The sequence below is a fragment of the Lynx canadensis genome, chromosome D2 (assembly GCF_007474595.2).
Source record: "Lynx canadensis isolate LIC74 chromosome D2, mLynCan4.pri.v2, whole genome shotgun sequence".
NCBI lineage: Eukaryota > Metazoa > Chordata > Mammalia > Carnivora > Felidae > Lynx > Lynx canadensis.
Window position 1 is genome coordinate 293777 of NC_044313.2, and position 20461 is coordinate 314237.

The 20461-nt window shown below is 57.1% G+C and overlaps 2 protein-coding genes across 2 annotated transcripts; one reads left to right on the forward strand and one right to left on the reverse strand.

Annotated features, from left to right (window-relative positions):
* Positions 1-3717: 3717 nt before the first annotated feature.
* On the forward strand, positions 3718-9014 carry FUOM (fucose mutarotase). Its single transcript, XM_030335379.1, has 6 exons — positions 3718-3846; positions 4576-4644; positions 6110-6180; positions 6371-6469; positions 7101-7174; positions 7439-9014. Exons 1-6 carry the CDS (start codon positions 3762-3764, stop codon positions 7503-7505), a joined length of 465 nt encoding a protein of 154 aa, XP_030191239.1. The 5' UTR covers positions 3718-3761; the 3' UTR covers positions 7506-9014.
* Positions 9015-9881: 867 nt separating this feature from the next.
* On the reverse strand, positions 9882-14457 carry PRAP1 (proline rich acidic protein 1). Its single transcript, XM_030335546.1, has 4 exons — positions 14189-14457; positions 11730-11796; positions 10964-11016; positions 9882-10171 (listed from the first exon to the last, which is right to left on the reverse strand). The coding sequence occupies exons 1-4, from the start codon at positions 14194-14196 to the stop codon at positions 9958-9960; spliced, it is 342 nt and encodes a 113-aa protein (XP_030191406.1). The 5' UTR covers positions 14197-14457; the 3' UTR covers positions 9882-9957.
* Between the last annotated feature and the right edge of the window lie 6004 nt (positions 14458-20461).

Sequence of the window (20461 nt, forward strand, 5' to 3'; positions counted from 1 at the left end):
GACAGTTGCCTCCTCCACTGTGTCCTGCAGGTAGGTGTGGGCAGGTAGTCCAGAGGCTGGAACACAGCTGAGATCATTTCTGGACGTGCAGATCCAGTCACAGTCTTGGGCTGGGATAGGGCCAGGAGTGTGTACCCCCCGCCCCAGGAAACGAGCTGAATGCTTGACAAAGAGTTGAAATGACCTTCTGTAAAGCTTGGCTGTCTGAACACCTTAGATGACATGCTCTTGTGTTTTGGTTACATTTGTGCAGCAAAGCCGGCACTGGGCCACAACAGGAATTCTGATCCTATGTGGACCGTTTGCCCTGCAGGTATTAGCGCTGCAGGCTTCACCCAGGACCTGTCTGTTCTCCTGTGCTTCGTGGTCAGAAATCAGTGAGTTTGGAGCAGGCTCCAGAAGGGAGGTGTTGAGAGGCAGGCGGGAGATCCCCCGCTCCCCGGGGCTGAGAGTGCAGACAGAAGGCAGGGTGATATTCTTTACAGATAAGCCTCGGTCTCAGACCGTGTGACGTGGGCAGAAGTAGGTACGAGGGAATGGGATTCGGGCCACACCGAACAGGCTCTCTGGGCAGGTCACCAGAAAGCTGGGCATTCTTCGGGCAATAGATGTGGAAATACTCATTTATTAAAGCTGAATGCATAACTGAGGGTTTGTGCTGGATGGCATAACGCCTATCGCAGATTCTAGAATGAACAAGCAGAGGTGTCCGAGGAAAGAAACCTGAAAGTTGGAGAAATCCATTTGTTTAATTTTTCACAGGCATGAGGCAGCAGCCTCTGTAATTTGATCGAGCAATGTGCCCCAGGATTGTGAGGAGCTGGGGTTTTTCATTTTTTTTTAATGTTTATTTATTTTAGAGAGAGAGAGAGCAGGGGAAGGTCAGAGAGAGAGGGAGACACAGAATCCGAAGCAGGCTCCAGGCTCCAGGCTCCGAGCTGTCAGCACAGAGCCCGACGCAGGGCTCGAACTCACAAACCGTGAGATCATAACCTGAGCCAAAGTCGGACGCTTAACTGATTGAACCACCCAGGCGCCTCCTGAGGAGCCAGTTTTGAGGGGTCCATCTGAGACTTGTCTTCACACCCTGTCTTAGCCGTGTGCAGCCAGAAGCCAAGAAATTGTTAAACATTGAACATGCACGTCAGAGTCTCCGTGTGCCTCACATGTCTGTACCCACAGGGTTACTTGGGCTCCAGAACTTGGCAGAGACAGGAGCCCACCCCCTAGGCCTGGTGGGGTGAGAGCTGGCTTGGGGGCTCTGGGCTGAGCTGCAGGGAGGCTAGCACGCGGCCACAGGCTTTGCCGTGAGTGACAGCATAGCTGGCAGCCCTGAGCAGGACACTGCCTGGGGGCCACATACCCCGAGGCGAAGCTCCCACTCCCTTGGAGTTAATGGACTTCTGGCCCCATATTGTTTGGGATTTTGATTTGTTTTGAAGCTGAAACCTTGCCTTACTTATCTCTCTGTACCATATTGGCTTCTCCCCTCATGTTTGCACACTTCCATTTTGGAGTTCAAACTGCTCAGGCACAACCCTCACCCAGGGTGGAGGCAGCCACTCGGAAGGCCCTGGTACAGGCCCTGCTGGCCTTCCCCTGCCCCCCGCCCCCCCTCCCCCCCTCCCCCTTCCAGCCCCTGGCGGCTCCTGCCTTCACCCTGCCCAACCGGGCAGCCCAGGGCCCTGCGTTCCTGGCCCTGCCAGATGCCAGGCTGGTTTCCAACTGTCTCCTCAACCAGCCAAGCACCCCAGGGCCCAGCAGGAAAACACAGAGACGTCTTTTCTTTCTTTCTTTCTTTCTTTCTTTCTTTCTTTCTTTCTTTCTTTCTTTCTTTCTTTCTTTCTTTCTTTCTTTCTTTCTTTCTTTCTTTCTTTCTTTCTTTGCTGTGGCTTTGTTGTCTTTCATGTACAGAACCTTCCCAGGAGAAGCCAGGCCTCCCAGCATTCCCAGAACCACAGGGCTGGGGGTCATGACAGTAGCACGGACCACACAACCCTGAGTCCATGTGGCAGTGAAGCAGAAGAAGGTGGGCTCCAGAAGGAGAGAGCCTGCCCACGGCTCTGGGTCGGGCCGTCTCCCACTGGGCAGGTGAGCAGGGCCGCACTGTGAGGTGAGGCCCTGGGGCTAAGGGCCGGCTGGAGCTGGACAGGATCCCCATCTGCACACCGGGCAGTGAGGTTCGGTGGTGGGTCTTTACGTGGGGTACGACCAGGCCAGCACACGTGTGCACATCTGCTCTGCTGTCTGCCCTCCAGCCTGAGTGTGGGCGCAGATGGGAAGAGAGTAGACACAGATTGAAGGCCAGCGACAGTGTTGGTGGAGCTCTTGGTGTCCATGTTAGCAGGGCCCAGGAGCCACCTGCATCAGCCAGCTAGAGCTGTGTAACAAATTGCCCCTGAACTTAGTGGCTTAGGGCAGCAATCACTAGCCGTTCTCACAGTCTGTATGGGTCAGCTTGTCTTTATCCCACTGTGTCTGGGGCCTAAGCTGGGCCTCCTGACCACTCACTCACTCTTCTGGTGGTTGGTGCTGCATCAGCGGGGCCTAGCTGGAGCCAAGGACCAACATACCCACCAGGAGGTTCTCCATGTGTCCTGGGCTTCCTGCCAATATGGTGACTGGGTTCCCTGGACAAGTGTTCTGAGGATAGAATCAGGAGGAAGCCGTGCTGCCTTTTATGACCTAACCTCAGAAGCCAGACAGCACCATTTCCAGCATATTCTATTGGTCAAAGCAGTTACAAAGGTCCACCTGGTTCAAGGGAAGGGAATAAACCCCGTCTTTCAGTGGAGATGTGCCCGTGGCACTGTGGGATGGCAGTTAGCTACCGGCTACCAGGATCAGGCCCCAGAACCTGACAGAGCCCCGGACACAGACAGGCTGTGGGGTGCCCTGCTGTGGAAGTGGGCATCTTCCAGCAAGGAGTGTACAGGAGGTGGTGACACCCTGAGATGGTTGGTGATCCTGGCTCTTAAGGAGGGAGCCCAGCATCCAGATTCCAGGTGGCAGGGACAAGGGTCAGCAGGCGGGGGACTCTGGCCAGCTGAAGGCAAGGTGCTCCCTCTGTTTACCGGAAGGAGCTGTGGATCCAGCACACCCCCCCCCCAGTCTGGACACCCCATCTTGGGAAGGTGGGGGTGGGAAGATCCAGTCTTGAGGAAGGCTGGCAGGTCAGGGCACTGCTGTCCTGGGATGGGGCGCTGTACCCCAGTCAGTTACCTGAGGGGTGTCAGCAGGCTGACACTTGGGGCAGGGTGGAAAACGCCAATGGGGTGCTCCCAGCACACCCACTTAGCCCGGAGGCCACAGCTGCCTGCCCTCCAGGGTTCCCCCACCCCAGGGCAGGCCGGCGGGTGTCCTGAAGGAAGAATGTTGGTTAGAGAAGTCTGACAGGTCTGGTCACCCGCCCTTCCCCACTCAGCGACACCAGAGACCCGGCGGTCTGGGGTGCGACTGGGGGGCTCAGCCTGGCCTGGGGGCGTAGCGGAGGCGGGCGGGGAGGCCGCGAGGGGCGGCAGCGGAGAGCTAGGACCACAAACACACGACGCCCGGGACTTGGAACGCGAGGCCCAGGAAGACGCCTGTGGGGCTGGGCCGGTTGTCACCACCCCTGCCCAGGGTCAGCCAGCACGACTCTGAGCTTCCAGCCCCAGGTACGCCTCGCGCGGTCCCGCCCCTTCCGTCGAGGCCCCGCCTGCTCCGCTCCAGGCCCCGCCCCTTCCGTCGAGGCCCCGCCCCCCGCTCCAGACCCCGCGAGCATGGTGGTGCTGAAGGGCATCCCGGCGCTGCTGTCCCCCGAGCTGCTCTACGCCCTGGCGCGGATGGGGCACGGAGACGAGATCGGTGAGCGCGGCGGGGACAGGGCCTCGGGGGCCCCCACCCTCGGAAGAAGCCGGGCAGGTGGCCCGGCCCAGGCTGTGGCCCGGCCAGGAGACGACGACTCCCGCTTCCAGGGAAGGGTGGTGGGGGCATTGCATGGGCCGCCCCATCCGACTTCCCAGTAGGACACTCCCTCCTTCCCCGTCCCGCGTCCTTTAGGAAACTGAGGCCCGGGCGGTGGCCCAAGCCCCTGCCCCGACTTTGGTTGGTCCCAGAAGGTCACGAGGACAGCGACCCTTGCTCCAGGCAGGGCTGTGTCCGGGAGGCCCGGCCCCTCCATCAGCCTGGCTTTTGGGGGTGGGGGGGCGGCCAAGTTCCCAGCTCCGGCCTCAGGCCCGGTGTGCTGTCTCCAGACCCCTTCCCAGACGGCCCCCGAAGGGTCACACCAATTTGTTTGCGGCGCTTTATCTTTTCCTGGGGCCGTGGGCCTCGGACGGGGGCAGCTTCTCAGGACGGGGCGCCCCTGCTGGGTGGAGGCCGCGGGTCCAAAATCCGCCCTCGTCCTGGAAACACCTGCAGTTTCTACACCACTGGGAAACTCCCTGTCCCCTCCCCCCACCTCTGATGGGAGGGGTCGGAGAGGGCAGTGAGCAGGTGACCCGAGGTCTGCGCCCACCCACGAAGTTGCAAGATGGGCTGCGCAGACCCAAGGACCCACCAAGGGATGTCTAATCAGGTTGGATGGCTGTTCAGTTTTTGCAGATGTGAACTTCCCCACCTCCTCCATATGCAGGTGTGGCCCGGAGGAGATCCGTGCCGACGGTGAGTTGGCCACCTCTGACAGGGTGGATTAGGGTGGATGGGCAGTCGTCCCCGCTCTCGGCTCCCCAAGTGTGGCAGCTCTGTCCCCATCCCCACTCATTCCCCAAGCACCCACCAGTGAGCCAGGAAATCCCGGTACCAGGACCCTCTTCAACCCCAACCCCAACCCCAGAGATGACCCTGGGCCTCCTGCTCCATCTGAGACACCACTTGGTAACTTCATGCAAGTGGGGAAACTGAGGCCCAGAGCCTCATCGGCTGGCTGAGCACTAGTACGACCAGGTCAGGTGTTCACTAGAAATCCCAGTACTGGTGGCCTGGCCTCACGGGCTCCAGGTGCCCACGTGCTCTGTTTCTAAGACCCTCTGACCCTAAGGGGTGGGCAGGAGGCTTGACTTGGAGAGTCCTGGAACCAGATCCCCAAGGTGATAGAGGTAGCAGAGTTGTACCGAGAGTAAGGTCTGGGCAGGGGGGATAAGAGCAGCAGCGTCCTGTCCTACCTGGGCTGGCACTGGGCTCAAACTGGGCATGGCTGTTTCCCCGCCCTCAGCGATGCCGTGAGGGGGACATGACTCTCCGTGGAGAGGCGAGGTCACTGAGGCACAGAGATGTGAAACGTGGGCTAACCCCTCCCCCGCCCCGCCCCGGACAACGCAGGCCAGTGGTCTGAGGCATGTTCAGTGGGCTGCCAGCTCCAGACCCAGTGGCCTTGGCTTCCACTCCCTGCCGACAGAGATGAGCCAGCTGTGCCTCAGTTTACACCCTGAGCCAGATGACCCAAGGAGGATGGGCCGTGGGAAAGGCCAAATGCTGGGAGGCAAGGAGCAGCCAAGCCTCCAAGCGACGCGCACACCCTGCGTGTTAGTGGAAACTAGCAGTTAGGGGTCGGAGCCAGGCTTGCGGACAAGTCAACCACCAAGAAGAGCAGAGAAGACGGCAAAAGGAAGTGCTCTCGGGGTTTCTCATCAGCAGTTTCTGTATTTCCCAGTTTTGTACGATGCGCACGAGTTCTTTAACAATCAGGACCCAGTTCTACGGGAGAACAGGGGCCGTGGGGACAGCCTCTTCCCAGGCCCCACTGTGCTCACCACAGGATAAGAGTGGCAACCCAGGGGTCATGTCGGGGGACTTCTGGGCTCAGGGAAGTGGCCCAGGTGCCCCTCCTGATAGATGACTTTGAGGTCACCACCAATAACCTGTGTAGTGCAGTGAAGGGGGACGGGCAGGGCAGGCCCAGAGCCAGGATGGCCACAGGGCGGGGAGATGCCAGTGTGGCCCCAATAAGTGTCCCCAGGCGGGCAGCACGTGCCTGCAGGGCCTTCTCTGTCCTGGGCCCAAGTGCATTCTTGCTGGCCAGCTGAGTGAGGCCCAGGGGGAACGGTGTGGACAGGCCAACAGGGCAGGTGGCACCATCGGCAGCCAGGTGGGAGAGGGCTGGAGTCTCAGGCTGGCACTGTGCCCTCAGGCCTGGGCATCCCGCAGCTCCTGGAGGCCGTGCTGAAGCTGCTGCCCCTGGACACCTACGTAGAGAGCCCGGTGAGTGCCTTTTCCACTTGCTTTCTTCTTTGTCAGACCTCAGGGGGCCCACTTGCCTTGAGTGGGGAGGAATGTGTCCCCAAAGGGCTCTGACCCTGAACGGAGGACCCCTGAACTGTCACCCAGTGTGGGGGCCTGGTAGCACCCAGGGCAACCAGACAGACCGCGAAGCTGACCCCTCTGTGCCTAGGCTGCTGTCATGGACCTGGTGCCCAGCGACAGGACGAAGGGCCTTCAGACCCCGGTGTGGAGGAGCTACCAGTCCATCCTGTCCGGGGCCGGCTGCACGGTGAGACTGCGGCCCCACCAGGAAGGCTTCACCTCCTTGGAGGCCAGGAGGAGCACAAGACCGAGGCCCCAAATTCCATGCTACAGTTGTCTCAGCACTTGCCTTCCCTCCACAGAAGAGTGACCCTGGGGATGTGGCTGTGCCCTGCCTCAGGATCCTGACCTGGCTTCGCCTGGGGTCCCTCCCCCACGCCAGCCTGTCTGAGCGGAGCCAGGGGGAAGTGGGGTGCCCCGGCCCCTGTCTTGTGGTCAGAGGCCTGGCCAATGCCGTGTGTCACCCGCGCATTGTGAGGGGGTGGGCTTGTCCTCCAAGGACCACCCGCTGGCAGGTGTGTTGGGCAGGACCCACCTGAGGAGAGGATGCTTGGGGCTTCTGTCCTGGGCAGGCACCCTCCTGCCCTCAGACCAGCTCCAAGGGACACAAGGGCCCCAGGCAGGTGGCCACCACAGCCCCCCATGCTCCTGCCCGTCCAGCCCTCACAGCTCAGAGGCCAAGCATCCTTGGGACCCCAGCAAGGAGAGCCAGAGAAATGAACCTCAGAGCAGCCATGTGACCTCATGCCCCTGCTACCTGCTTGGGCCCTTGAGGGTTTCTGAGCAAGGTCCCTGGACCATGACATTTTGCCTTCCAGGACACCCTGGCGAAGATAGAGAGGTTTGAGTTTTATGCGCGGGCCAAGAAGGCTTTTGCTGTTGTAGCAACTGGGTGAGTTCTGGCCAGGCCCATGGGGTCCTGCTGGTCCTGCTGGGTCTGGGCCATGCTGGGCCCTCCTCCCCACTCCAGAGCCCCCCCTACCCTCTGCTCAGCCCTGCCCTGACTGAGACCGGATGCCCCACTGGGAATATGACTGCCAAGGGATTTGCCTGATGACCGGTCCCTGGATTAGTCTAGCGCCTGGGGTGAAGGTGGGCCAGGTGGGTGGCAGAACATCGGGCCCCAGCCTGGTGCTCAGCTCACTTCCTTATGCAGGGAGACAGCCCTCTACGGAAACCTCATCCTCAAGAAGGGGGTGCTGGCCCCCGACGCCCTCTGCTAGGCCTGGCGAAGACCACGGGGCCCAGGAGGAAATCTGGATCTCTGAGCCAGACGACAGACGAGCTGGCCCCGCTCTGGAGCGCCCAGACTGCAGCCAACCGGGAGCCCCGGGGGGCCAGGCCAGTCCTGGGAGGGGTCTGGGACTGGGATGCACCCAATTTATGAAAATGTCAGAAACCGTAGCGGTTTGTCAGAGTCCAGAGGCCTCAACAACAGCCACCCCCCCCCTCACAAAGACTTGTTTGGTTCTAAGCACGAGGGAAGCCATTGGCTCCGTGGAGTGCCCATCCCTCCGTCCCCTTTGCTGCCTCCTCAGGTGGGAGGTGAGGCCTCCCTCCCCCCTGTAGTTTGAGACAAGAGCTCACACAGGTGGAGTGGAGACTGTGTGGGGGGCCGTGACTATGCAAGAGGCCTGGAGGTGGGTGGAGCCGCTGCCCAGGTGGCCCTGAGTGGGGAGACGTGGGTGGCCCTGGAGAGGACCAGGCGGGCAGGTGTCAGCACCTGGTCTGGATGCTTCGGGAAGTGGCGGGGGGGGGGGGGGGGGGCACGTCTCTTGTTCTCTGTTCTCTGTCTCGAGTGGTTGAGTGCCTACTGAATACGCAGCAGCCTGAACCATCCTGGGAAGTGGGCGGGTGAGGGGTAAAGGACAGGAGAACGCCCCTGGCCCAGCAGGCAAAGGGCCAGCCGGCCCGAAGCAGCGTGGAGGAGGAGGCTGTCGTGGCTTCAGCATGAGGCTTGGGTTGGGCCTCGGGGTGGGAGGCATCCTGCCACCACTGCCCTGGACCCCAGGGTCTCCCCAAACCCTCTCCTTTCCCTCCAGACCTCTTTCAGCCATGTGTGTGCAGGAGTTGGCATGACCAGGGGCCCTCCGGCCTCAGAGGCTGGGGAAGGGCCCCTGCTTGCGACCAGGAGCTGGTGTCCGTATGTCGAGGAGAAACCAGAGGGCAGGCAAGCCCACCGGGCTGCAGATCTGAGGCTCTACCTGAAGGGACCCTGCTCTGGGCCAGTTACTGCCGGGGCTTAACCTCAGACCCCTGACCCCACGGCCACTTCTAGCCACACGAAGGCTTTTCTTTAAACAGCTTTATTGAGACTTAACCGACAGAATAAATTGTACACGTGTAAAGCGTACAGTTAAATGCCCTGGGATATTGTCCACTCTTGACAGGCCTCTTGCCTCTGCCAGTGTCTTCTGTCCTGAGGCTTGCACACCTCAACTGCACGCTCCCAAATCCCCAGCTCACCCGCCTCTTGGTGCCCTCAGCCTCTGGGTTGGAGGAAATGCCCGTGAGGAACCTTGGCTCCAGTAGTGCTGGAGAGAGACTTGGCCACAAACGCCACCCTGGGCTGCCTGGGGCTGTGGCCACCACTGACCTTGGATCTGAGCTGGGCACCAGTCCCCATCTGCCCGCACCCAAGCTGCTTGGAGATGGCCGTCCCCGACCTGGCAGGGGAGGGACCTGAGGGACTGTGAACCCTCCTGTGTGCCATGCAGGATTCACTTCTGGGCCCGCCCCCCCCCCCCCCCCACCACACACACACACACACACACGTGGGTCTGGGGTGACTCAGACCCATGCAAGGTGCACAGAGGTGAGGCTGAGACTCACTCTGTCCTGTTAGGGCAGGACCTTGAGCAGGTCGCTGTCCAGTGTGGGGTCTCCTCAGCGGTAACATGGGGATGACGATGCCAGGCGGTGAGACGTGAGCCACCAGGCAGAGCATCAGGATGAGGGCCACCATTCAAGTCCTCAGAGGCACTTGGGACCCACGGAAGGACACAGGGAGCTCTGGGGCTTGTGAGGTCACCTTGGACAAGCCCATCATCCCCGGAGCAGCCGGGTGCCTCGGAATTGAGAGCTTGGTGGCCTCTGCCTGGCGCTTCCTTCTGTCTCACCACTAGGGCGGCTCAGGCTGGGGGCAGAGGGCACTGAATGCTTCCCTCTCACTGCAGGGGCATGATCGCCACACAGAAACTGCAGGCACAAACGGCACATATTCGTCGTGTGAAATAACTAGTGAGCCTGTCCCTGTGGCTGCCACGTCGGGCCGTGCTGGGGGGCTGGGCACCTCACACAGCGTCGGGCAGGCGTGCAGAGGAGGAGCCCTGGGGTCTGGGCCCAAGCCCTGCTCCCCTCATCTGTCCTCCCTCGTGTTCTCCAGGGCCCACCTGTGGGGGGCTGACTGGTCCCAACCGCTGACCTCTGCCATGCCCTTGGCCCTATCCCAACATACAAGGAGGAGGCCTGAGAGGAGATCATTCCAGGAGCCTGGGTGCTGGGTTGGGGGAGCCTCGGGGGCCTCTCGACGTGTAAGGACAAACCTATGGCCCCAGGAGGACACAGGCCCCTTTCTCCCAGACAGAGCAGGCTAGGACCATGGTCACTGTTCCTGAAGACGCGTGGGATCCACATCTGCAAGGTTTATTTTTCCAGTTGGGGTGGGGTCAGGGGTCAGGAGTCGTCCCTGGGGTGGTAGATGTGGTCTCGATCCTCCTCTGGCCCCTGAAGCTCCTGGTGAGGTGGCAGTGACCAAGAACGGAGCCCTGCCTCGGCCTGGGCCTCCTCGGGCGGTGGGTGGTACAGGCCGTCACGGTCAGGCTCCGGGTCCCAGCTGGGCAGCCCCATGAGCTCGTCGTCCCTTCCCAGAGAAGGGACGCCCCAGGGCCTAGGAGCACAGCTGGGTCAGGTCCGCAGGTGCCACAGGAGGCAGCCAGCCAGCCCCAGTGAGGGCGCCCACCACCCTACAAGCAGCCGGGGGGCTCTGGGGATGAGACCTGGTGGGAATCTGTTCCCCCACCAGGGTCCCTGGTGGCTCTGTCCCATCACTCGCCAGAGGCCCCGGGGCGCCAGTGCCCAGGACAAGCATCGCCATCCCTCTCCCCCTCCCCACCCAAGAGCTATGACCAGGCGGTCCCCACGGGACCCAGACCCGAAGGGTAGGCATCCTCACCACATGCCTGAGCCGCAGGGGGCCCCGGAAGGTTGCAGCGTCCCCAAGGGTGTCCCTGAGAAAACATCCTGGCCCAACACAGATGCTGCCCCGGCCACAGCCCTGGGCCATGGAGACCCAGAGAGTTTGAGCAGGAGTCCCCACCAGTCAGATGTCAGGCACTGTATCCTCTGGCCTGGCAAGGTGTGGCCCCGGGAGAGAAACCAGCCGAGGTTGCCTCGTGTGGATGCAGGGAAGCAATCATGGCTTAGAAGTGGCTCTGCCTGAGGCCACAGCCCTGGGGGGTGAGGGGATAGCCACCCTAGGGGATCAGCCTAGAGCCCTCAGACCCTGTACTCTGCTCGGTTTCTGACAGATCCCATGGGGTCCCATGCTGGCTGGAGCATTGCCTCCTCCTGAAAGGTGCTGGGCAGGGTTTCCCCTCCATCCACCAATGCCCTTAGCTTGGGGCCAGGGCCCAGAAGGGGCAACAGCAGGGGAAAGCACAAGGTCGCTGGGGACACTCACTCCTCTGTGTCCTGCTCAGGGGCCCCAACTTTGCCTTTGGTCTTGGTGAGGACCTGGAAGGAAAGGATCACAGGTGTGGGCTTCGTGCAGTCCACAAGGGGTCCAAGGTCAGGGGACACCTGGACAGAGATGGCTCCAAGGCCCCTTGGACCGCACCTGCCAACTGCACCCCCTGCCCCGCCTCCTCCAGGGAATGGATGGAGGCCATGTGGTTACTGGAGAGACAGGACAACCCCTGGGGCTGCATCTGGACCCCCCCCCATCCCCGGCTGATGGCTGGAGGAAGGGGTCCAGTTCCTCTTGGCCCAGCCCTCTTGTGGAGGCCAGGGGAGTGTATGAAACAGGTGACCCCGTGGAGACCAGCTGTCACTTGCCGGGAAGGGTTGGGCCTTCCCAGGTGTGCAAGTCTGAGTGGTCTCGACCCAAGGCGGGGGCGGGGGGGGGGGAGACACAGCACAGAGCGCATCTGAGCAGCGATGCCCAGGACGGAGGATGTGCCCTGGGGGTCACAGTGCCAGTGAGCGTCACCTAGGGCCCCTCCTCTGCCTGGGTCACTTAGGCATCACTGAGCCTTGCCTCTCAGACCCCGCAGAGGGGCACGCTCCCCCTCATCCTTAGGGTCCCTCCCAGTGCCCGCAGGGCCACCCTGCACAGAGACCTGCGGTCACATTAATGCCCTGCCTTCTCTGTCAAAGGCCAGCTTGGTGCCCTTTCTTCACATTCCTTGCTGATGGGGCAGGGGCTGGGCAGAGCAGCCCACACATACCTGGGGCTTGGAAGCCGAGCCTGCCTCCCCCAGCAGCAGAGCCGCCAGGCTGGCAACCAGGAGGAGCCTGAAGGGACCAGAGAGGAGAGTGAGAGGTAGGCCGGGGCTGTTCCTCTAGACAGGACAGCCAGGTGGGTGGCCTGGTGTCACTGGCAATGTGGGTCCCAGCCAGGGAGGCCTGGGGCCGGGTTCACAGGTAGTTTATTATCTCCCCATCTCACAGCCCAAGGACACACAGGCACGAAGAGGTGGGATGGCCACAGGCCCACACCTGCCCCCAGGCCCCCTCAGACCGGGTACCACTGCACCCCACGTTCTGGACGGACCCCACGCTACTGGCCCCGGCCACCAGGTGGACCCTTCAGCTCCCAGCCCCTGTGCTGGTGGCTGCACATGGAACCACATGCACCTCTTGGCCAGGGCGCGGTGTGCGCTCACAGCATCCTCTGCTTAGGTGCTGGGGAGCTAGGACTTGGGGCGAGGCTCTGGGAGCGCTCAGTGCTCATGGGACCCCTGAAGCTATGCGCCGTGGCTCCCTCAGGCCCCCCCGGTCAGAGCTGTGGGTGCACAGTGGTGCCGGTACTGGGCAGGAAGCCCAGGAGGAGGCAGGTGGGATGGGGCACTCTGCCCGGACACATTCAGCCTGACCCCGAGGGAGGCCAGGATGGCCACCAGGGCAGAGGAGGTCAAGGATCAAGCCCCAAGCAGGGAGTCCGAGGAGCAGCGGCCAAAGATAAGAGACACAAAGGAACGCACGCAGGACAGGTGATCCATGAACCCAACAGCAAAGGTCCTGGAAGCCTCATCCAAGATGAGCAGGAGAACAGGGGGTGAGAGACTGGCGCAGTGAGTGTGTGCGCGTGTGTGTGCGTGTGTGGATGGTGGGAGGGTGTGGTGTGTGTGTGGATGGTGTGTGTGGATGTGCGTGTGGATGGTGGGAGGGTGTGATGTGTTCGTGCGGTGTGTGGTACGTGGGGGGGGGGTGTGGGAGTTGTGCATTTATGAGCATGTGTGTGTGTGTGTGTGTGTGTGTTGTTAAAAAACAAGACAACAGGCCCAGACTGGAATCGCTCACGCTAAGCCCCGCGTCACCAACCCGAGGCCTAACGACAGGTTAGGCTCCCCCAGAAATGGATCCTTACAGCAGTGAGGCGGGCCCGCGCGGGGTAGGTCATCTGATCGGCCCCCACCATCCCCTGAAGAAGAGCGACCCACCAACCCGCCTTTTGCTACTGTAACCTGCTCGTCCGCCTCTAAGTTTTCCATCGCGTCCGGCCCGTCGAGCGCCTTCCTGTCTGCTGGGTGGGACGCCGCCCAATTCTAACTGATTTTGCTCAGATAAACTCAAAATGCTTCATATGCCTCAGTCTATCTTCTAACAGGCTGTGTGTACACAGGGCTCTTCATGGTGCTCTGGGAAGGTTTCCTTCTGTCTATGCAGCTGGCGGGGTGACAGGCTGGGCGGGGCTGGGAAGGGCCAGGGAGCTCGGGGTCAGCAGGGGCATCAGATCAAGGCTTCCTACAAGCTGCCTGCCCCTGTAGCCCCAGACTCCATCCCCACAAAGACCTTTGCTTCTCCGAGTGGCTCAGCACTTTGGGGCTGAGGCACACCTCGGGAGCCAAAGGGCAGGGGTTCCCAGGCAGAGGCCAGCTCCAGTGCTGGGCAGGGGCTGAACTGGTTGCCTGCGCCTACGTGTCTGGGCGCCACACCCACCACCATGCTGTCCAGCTGAGTCAGGGAAAGGACTTCACAGGACAGGACACGGCGGGGTCCAGGGAGTGGGGACGGCAGCGGTGAGCATGGGGCGTCCTGGCTTTGGGGCCCCCATCCTCTGTCCAGGAAGACAGCTCTGGACCCCAGCGCTAACCCAGCGGCCCACCTCTCTGCAAGGAGGCATGGCCTCAGGTTCAAGCTAGGGTCCCAAGGAGAACCCCGCCCCAGAACAGAAGGGCAAGGGGAGGGCTCTGGCTGAGAGGAGGAAGAAAGGGGTCCCCCACAGGAGCAACAGAGCCTCTGACCCCAGGGCCCGGCACACACCCCAGCTGCCAGGCTGACATTCCCTCAGGGTAGCATCTGACCCCTGCCCTCAGCCCTGCCAGCCTCCAGCCTCCTCTTCTTGACCCAACCCTCCCTTTTGGGCAGTCACAGACGTGCTGCCTCCTACCTCCCACCTCCAGGGTGACTCTTGGGTCAGGGGACACCCCAAGGGACAGGTGTGCTCACAGGGGTGGCCCTCAAATCGGGTGCCCGGACGCAGACAGCGGATGGGCCACAATCTCGGCTGGCTCTGGAGGGAGGGCTCGACACCCTGGGGGCTGCAGCCACCACTGGCCTGAGGACAGAGCCGAGCCTTCCTCCCCCCGCCCCCGACCCTCTCCCCTGGAACCAGCCTGAGTGGCTGCACAGCAGAGCCCCAGGATCGGGTGGCGGGTCTGGCCTCAGAGGGATTGGGCATTACCTCCTCATGCCGCAGTCCCCTTCTCAGCGTAGAGGGTGCTCTCGGGGACCTGTAGTCCCAGATCCACGTAGACAGTAACTCAGACACTGGGCCCGCGCCTCCCCACCCACGTTTCTCAGGGTTTTATGGCCCCCATGTAGGCGTGTCTGGACAGAGGTCAGAGACCAGGGTTCCCAACTGCACCGGCGACTGGGTGCGCCCAGCTGGCTCCCTGCGACCTGTCAGTCCCGTGGCCTTCCCACCACCCACTTCAGGGCAGATCTGACACAGCTCCGCCTCCCACACCAGCCCCCACCCTGGAGTCTGCGTCTTCCTGCCCACTCCTCCTGGCCTGGCCACCCACCAACAAAATGTCCTGACGTTGCAGGCCCGAGCTGCGCGACCCGGGGGCAATGGACCCAAAACTGGGCTGACTGGTTGGCTGGAAGCTGGAAAAGCATCCCAGCAAACCCCGCCCCAGCCCTACGGGCACTCTGGGCACAGGCCTCCCCCGGAGCTGACTTTGCCCAAAGACATGCACAAGGGGTGGGGCTTCCCACAAGTCAGAGTGAGGACCGTTAAAACCAGCCACGTCAGGGCTCTGGAACCTGACCTGTGGCACAGGAGCAATTGAGAAGTGGGTGCTCCAGCAAGCTGCTGAGCCCTGGGTATGAGCGGAGGGCGCCAGCGGCCTCGCAGGGGGCTGCAGCGCCCTGACCCTGGGGCGCCGTGCCACACACCAGAAGGAAGCAGCGCACAGGTTTAGTGCAAGGGAATCACTGAACGAACCAACAACAGCCATCTGCGGAGGAAATACCAGAATCCAAGGTGGTCACCCTATACAATCTGAGACAGCCAGTTGTTTTTGAACAAATGGACTTGACGTTTTGAGTCATTTTAAGGTTAGAGAAAAATCTAACAGAAAGTACAAGTCCCATGGGGCGCCTGGGTGGTGCAGTCGGTTGGGCGTCGACTTCAGTTCAGGTCATGATCTCACGGTTCGTGAGTTTGAGCCCCGTGTGGGGCTCTGTGCTGACAGCTTGGAGCCTGGAGCGTATTTCGGATTCTGCGTCTCCCTTTCTTTTTTTTATTTATGTCTTTATTTTTAATCTTTATTTTTTTTTTAATTTTTTTAACGTTTTTTATTTATTTTTGAGACAGAGAGAGACAGAGCATGAACAGGGGAGGGTCAGCGAGAGGGAGACACAGAATCTGAAACAGGCTCCAGGCTCTGAGCTGTCAGCACAGAGCCCGACGCGGGGCTCGAACTCACAGACCGCGAGATCATGACCTGAGCCGAAGTCGGCCGCTTAACCGACTGAGCCACCCAGGCGCCCCATTTAATCTTTATTTTTGAGAGAGAGAGAGACAGAATGTGAGTGGGGGAGGGGCAGAGAGGGAGACCCAGAGTCCGAGGCGAACTCGAAATTATCACCCCGGCGCCCCTCTGTGTTTCCCTTTCTATCTGCCCCTCCCCTGCTCACGCTCTGTCTCTTTATCCTTCAAAAATAAATAAAATGTTAAAAAAATTTTTAAGAAAGTAGAGTCCCCACACAGCCTGTGCTGTTCACCCATGTCTCCCCCACAATTAATATCTTGCATTAGTATGGCACATGTGTGACACTGATGAGCCAATTAAAACACATATTTTGGGGGCACCTGGGTGGCTCAGTCGGTTAAGCATCCAACTTCAGCTCAGGTCATGATCTCAAGACTAATGAGTTGGAGCCCCTCGTCGGGCTCTGTGCTGACAGCTCAGAGCCTGGAGCCTGCTTCGGATTCTGTGTCTCCCTCTCTCTGCCCGTACTCTGTCTCTCTCTGTCTCTCAAAAATAAATAACAAACACTAAAAAAAATTTTACAAAACACGTATTTTTCAACCAAAAATCCGAAGGCAAAGAAGCAAGAAATGTGTGGCCAGTATTTAGGGGAAAGGGGGTGACAGAAAGTCTCTCTGAGTGGACCCAGACACTGGATGAGTGGACAAAAAAATGAGTGGAAACCAGGCTTAAAGAATTAAAGGAACATTTGATGAAAATGTCTTAAGTAATTTTAATAAACCGAATTTTTTAAAGAATCAAGTGGAGATTCTGGAATTAAAAAACACAATAACTAAAACTTAAAAATTCACTGGAAGGTTTAGTAGAAGACGCATTTGAGTATTTAATATCTTTAAGTCTGATCAACTGTCAAAGACAGATCAATAGAAATTACCAACCTGAAGAGACCAAAAAAAAGGAGAAAGATGAACAGCATCCCAGAGACCCGTGAGACCACAGTGTCAAGCACATGCATACACGCCTTTCACGCATGCACACATGCACACGTGTACCCTACGCGCACACACCATGTATACACACACGTATCTCATACACGCGTGCAGCGTGCATACATGCAGACACACACACACATGCACATGTATATACACACCAGACGTACATATACATACAGATACATTCCCAGAAGAAGAGGAAGGAGAGAAAGGGGCAGAAAGAATATTTCAATACACGACGGCAGAAACATTCCAAACCTGATGAAATGCATTTACCGTAGATCCAGTAAGCTCAGTGAGCCCCAAATAGGATACAAAGACACAGCTCAACTGTTGAAATCTAAAGACAGAGCAAGTCTTGAAAACAGCAAGAGAGGGGTACCTGGGGGGCTCAGTCGGTCAAGTGTCCGACTCCAGTTCCGGTCATGATCTCGCAGTTTGTGGGTTCGAGCCCCGCATCGGACTCTGTCCTGACAGCTCGGAGCCTGGAGCCTGCTTCGGATTCTGTGTCTCCCTCTCTCTCTGCCCCTCCCCTGTTTGCTCACTCTCTCTCTGTCTCTCTCAAAAATAAACAAATGTTAAAAAAAATTTTTTTTAAATATATAGAAAGCAGCGAGAGAAAAGCACCCCCAGAAGAGCACCCGCAATCAGACCCACAGCTGACCTCCTCCTGGCGACATTAGGGACCCGCGGGCGGAGTCCCAGAGGGAGCCGCAGCCCTTTGGTGTGACAGCGCAGGAGAGGAGGGCGCTCCAGGCTAGCGCCACCCTGAGTCCACAGGCAGCCGAAGACGTTACAAGGAAAACTAGGGACTACGATTCCTCATGAACGTTGACAAAAATTCTTAATAAAATATTAAAACACACAAAAAGGAATTTATTTTAGGAATGCAAAATTGATTTAATATTCACAAATCAATTGATATGTTACACTGTACTGATAGAACAAAGAACACATGGTCATTTTAATAGATGCAGAAAAATAATCTGACAGAATCCAAATCCATAAGTGATAAAAACTTCCAACTAGGAAGATGTCGGACAGTGAACATCGCATTTCAGTGAAAGACGGTGGATGGCTTTCTCCTTAAGAACAGGAATAAGGCAAACATGTCCAGTCTCACCGTTTTTTAGCGCTGTCCTGTCGATTCCTTTTTTTTTTTTTTAATGTTTATTTATTTTTGAGAGAGACAGAGACAGAATGCGAGTGGGTTAGGGGCAGAGAGAGAGGGAGACACAGAAGCAGAAGCAGACTCCAGGCTCTGAGCGGTCAGCACAGAGCCCGGCGCAGGGCTAGAACTCACGAGCTGTGAGATCATGAGTCGAGCCAAAGTCGGACGCTCAACAGACTGAGCCACCCAGGCGCCCCTGTCCTGTCAATCTCAAGCAGCACAACCCGGCAAGAAGAAGGAAATTATGCTTGAATTGGAAAGGAGAAATAAAGCTGTCTCTATTGCAGATGATGGGACCCCGTATTTAGAAAGTTCTAAGGAATACAAAAAAAAAATTAGTAGAAATAAGTAAATGAATTTAATAAGATCTCAGGATATAAAATCAATATACAAAAATCAATTGTTTCTACCTACTAGCAATGAACAATTTTAATGAAATTAGGGGAAAAGCTCATTTATGATAGCATTGAAAATAATAAAACACTTAGATTAATTTAACAAAAGCAGCACAAGACTAGTGCTGAGAAAACTGCAGTTCTAAATGGACGGAGAGGTGTCCCAGGCTCACGGACTGAGAGACTTGGTTTTGTCAAAATGGCCATTTTCCCAAAGTTGATCTACAGACTTGGTGCAATTCTTGTCAAATTCCTAGCAGGATTCTTTGCAAAAATCTGCAAGTTGATCCTAAAATTTATGTGAGAAGGCAGAAACTCAGAAGAGCCAAAACAACTTTCTAAAAGAATGGGCAAAATTGGAAGGCACACACTACCTCCATTTCAAAACTTGCTCTCATGGCACAGTGATAAAGGCATGCAGGTTTGTACACAGAGCAGTGAGATGGAATTAAGGGTCTGGAAGTAAGCCCATACACATATGGACAACTAATTTTTGACAAAGATGTCAGAAACATTCAATATGGAAAGGTTAGTGTTTTCAACAAAAGACACCAAGACAAGCAAATACCCACATGCAAAAAACCCTAAAAGAACGTAGACCTGTAACCTACATTGCACACACAAGTTAACTCAGAATGCATCACTTAAAAAAATTTTTTTTTGAGAGAGAGAGACAGAGCAGGGGAGGGGGCACAGAGAGAGAGGAAAACAGAGGATCCGAAGCAGGCTCTGAGCTGACAGCAGAGAGCCCGATGTGGGGCTCGAACACATGAACTGTGAGATCATGACCTGAGCCCAAGTCGGACGTTACCTACCGAGCCAGCCAGACACCCCTTTTTTTTTAATGTTTTATTTATTTTTGAGAGAGAGAGAGAGCATGAGGAGGTGGTGGGCAGAGAGAGAAGCGGACAGAGGATCCGAAGGGGGCTCTGAGCTGTCAGCACAAAGCCCAATGCGGGGTTCAAATTTATGAACCATGAGATCATGACCTGAGCCGAGGTGGGTGCTCAATCGACTGAGCCACCCAGCCGCTCCCAAAATGCATCATTCCTTTTTTTTAATTTTTAAAAAATGTTTATTTTTGAGACAGACAGTGTGTGAACAGGGGAGGGGACGAGAGAGAGGGAGACACAGAATCGGAAGCAGGCTCCAGGCTCCGAGCTGTCAGCACAGCTTGAACTCACGAGCTGCGAGATCATGACCTGAACCGAAGTCAGAGCCTAACCGACTGAGCCACCCAGGCGCCCCAAAACATCATTCTTAAATGTAAAAGCTACAATTATAAAACCTCTAGAAGAAAAAAATGAAAAAATTATCATTGCCTTGGGTTAGGTAAACAGTTCCTAAGTATAGCACCAAAAGCGTGGTACCAAAAAAAAAAAAAAAAAAAGGATACATTGGACTTCATCAAAATTACAAACTTTTGCACTTCCAAAGACACCATCAAGAAAGAGAAAAGAGGGGCGCCTGGGTGGTTCAGTCGGTTGAGCATCCGACTTCAGCTCAGATCACGATCTCACGGTCCGTGAGTTAGAGCCCCGCGTCGGGCTCTGGGCTGATGGCTCAGAGCCCGGAGCCTGCTTCCGATTCTGTGTCTCCCTCTCTCTCTGCCCCTCCCCCGTTCATGCTCTGTCTCTGTCTCAAAAAGTAAATAAACGTTAAAAAAATTTTTTAAAAAAAAAAGAAAGAGAAAAGACAAGTCAGAGACAGAGAGACACTGTTTGTAAATCATATATTTGATAAGGGACTTGTATCCAGAATATATAAAGAGTTCTTAGAAGTCAATAATAAGACAAACAACCCAACTGAAAAGCATTAGGAACATTTGAACAGGTATTTCACATAAGCTATGTAAGTGGCTAATAAATCCATAAAGAAATGCTTGGTGAGTGTCATTAGTTCTTAGGGATTCAGATTCACAACATAGTGAGATATCACTCCATGTCCTAGGTCAGCGCTAGGGACAGAATTGTTCCTCCCAAAATTTCTTATGTTGAAATTCTAACCCTCAGCACCTTGGAGTGTGGCTGTATTTGGGTATGGGATCTTTGAAGAGATAATGGAGTTAAAATGAGGTCATATGGGGGGTTCAGTGTGGCTGGCTCAGTCAGTGGAGCGTGTGGCTTTTGATATTGGGGTCGTGAGTTCGAGCCCCGAGGTGGGTATAGAAATTAAATAAACTAAAAAAAACAAACAAAAAAAACCCAAACACACAAACAAACAAAACCAAGGTCATATGGGTGGGCCTAATCCATTCTGACTGGTGTCCTAAGAAAAGGGAGTGAGGACACAGACACACATAGAGGGCCGACCATCCGAAGACACGAGCCAAGGACAGAAGCCTCAGAGGAGGCCAACCGTACCCACACCTCGATATCAGGAACTAAATCCGACGTGTAGCCACCCAGCCCATGGTGCTTTGTCACAGCGGCCCTAACTGACCCATGCAGATGGCTG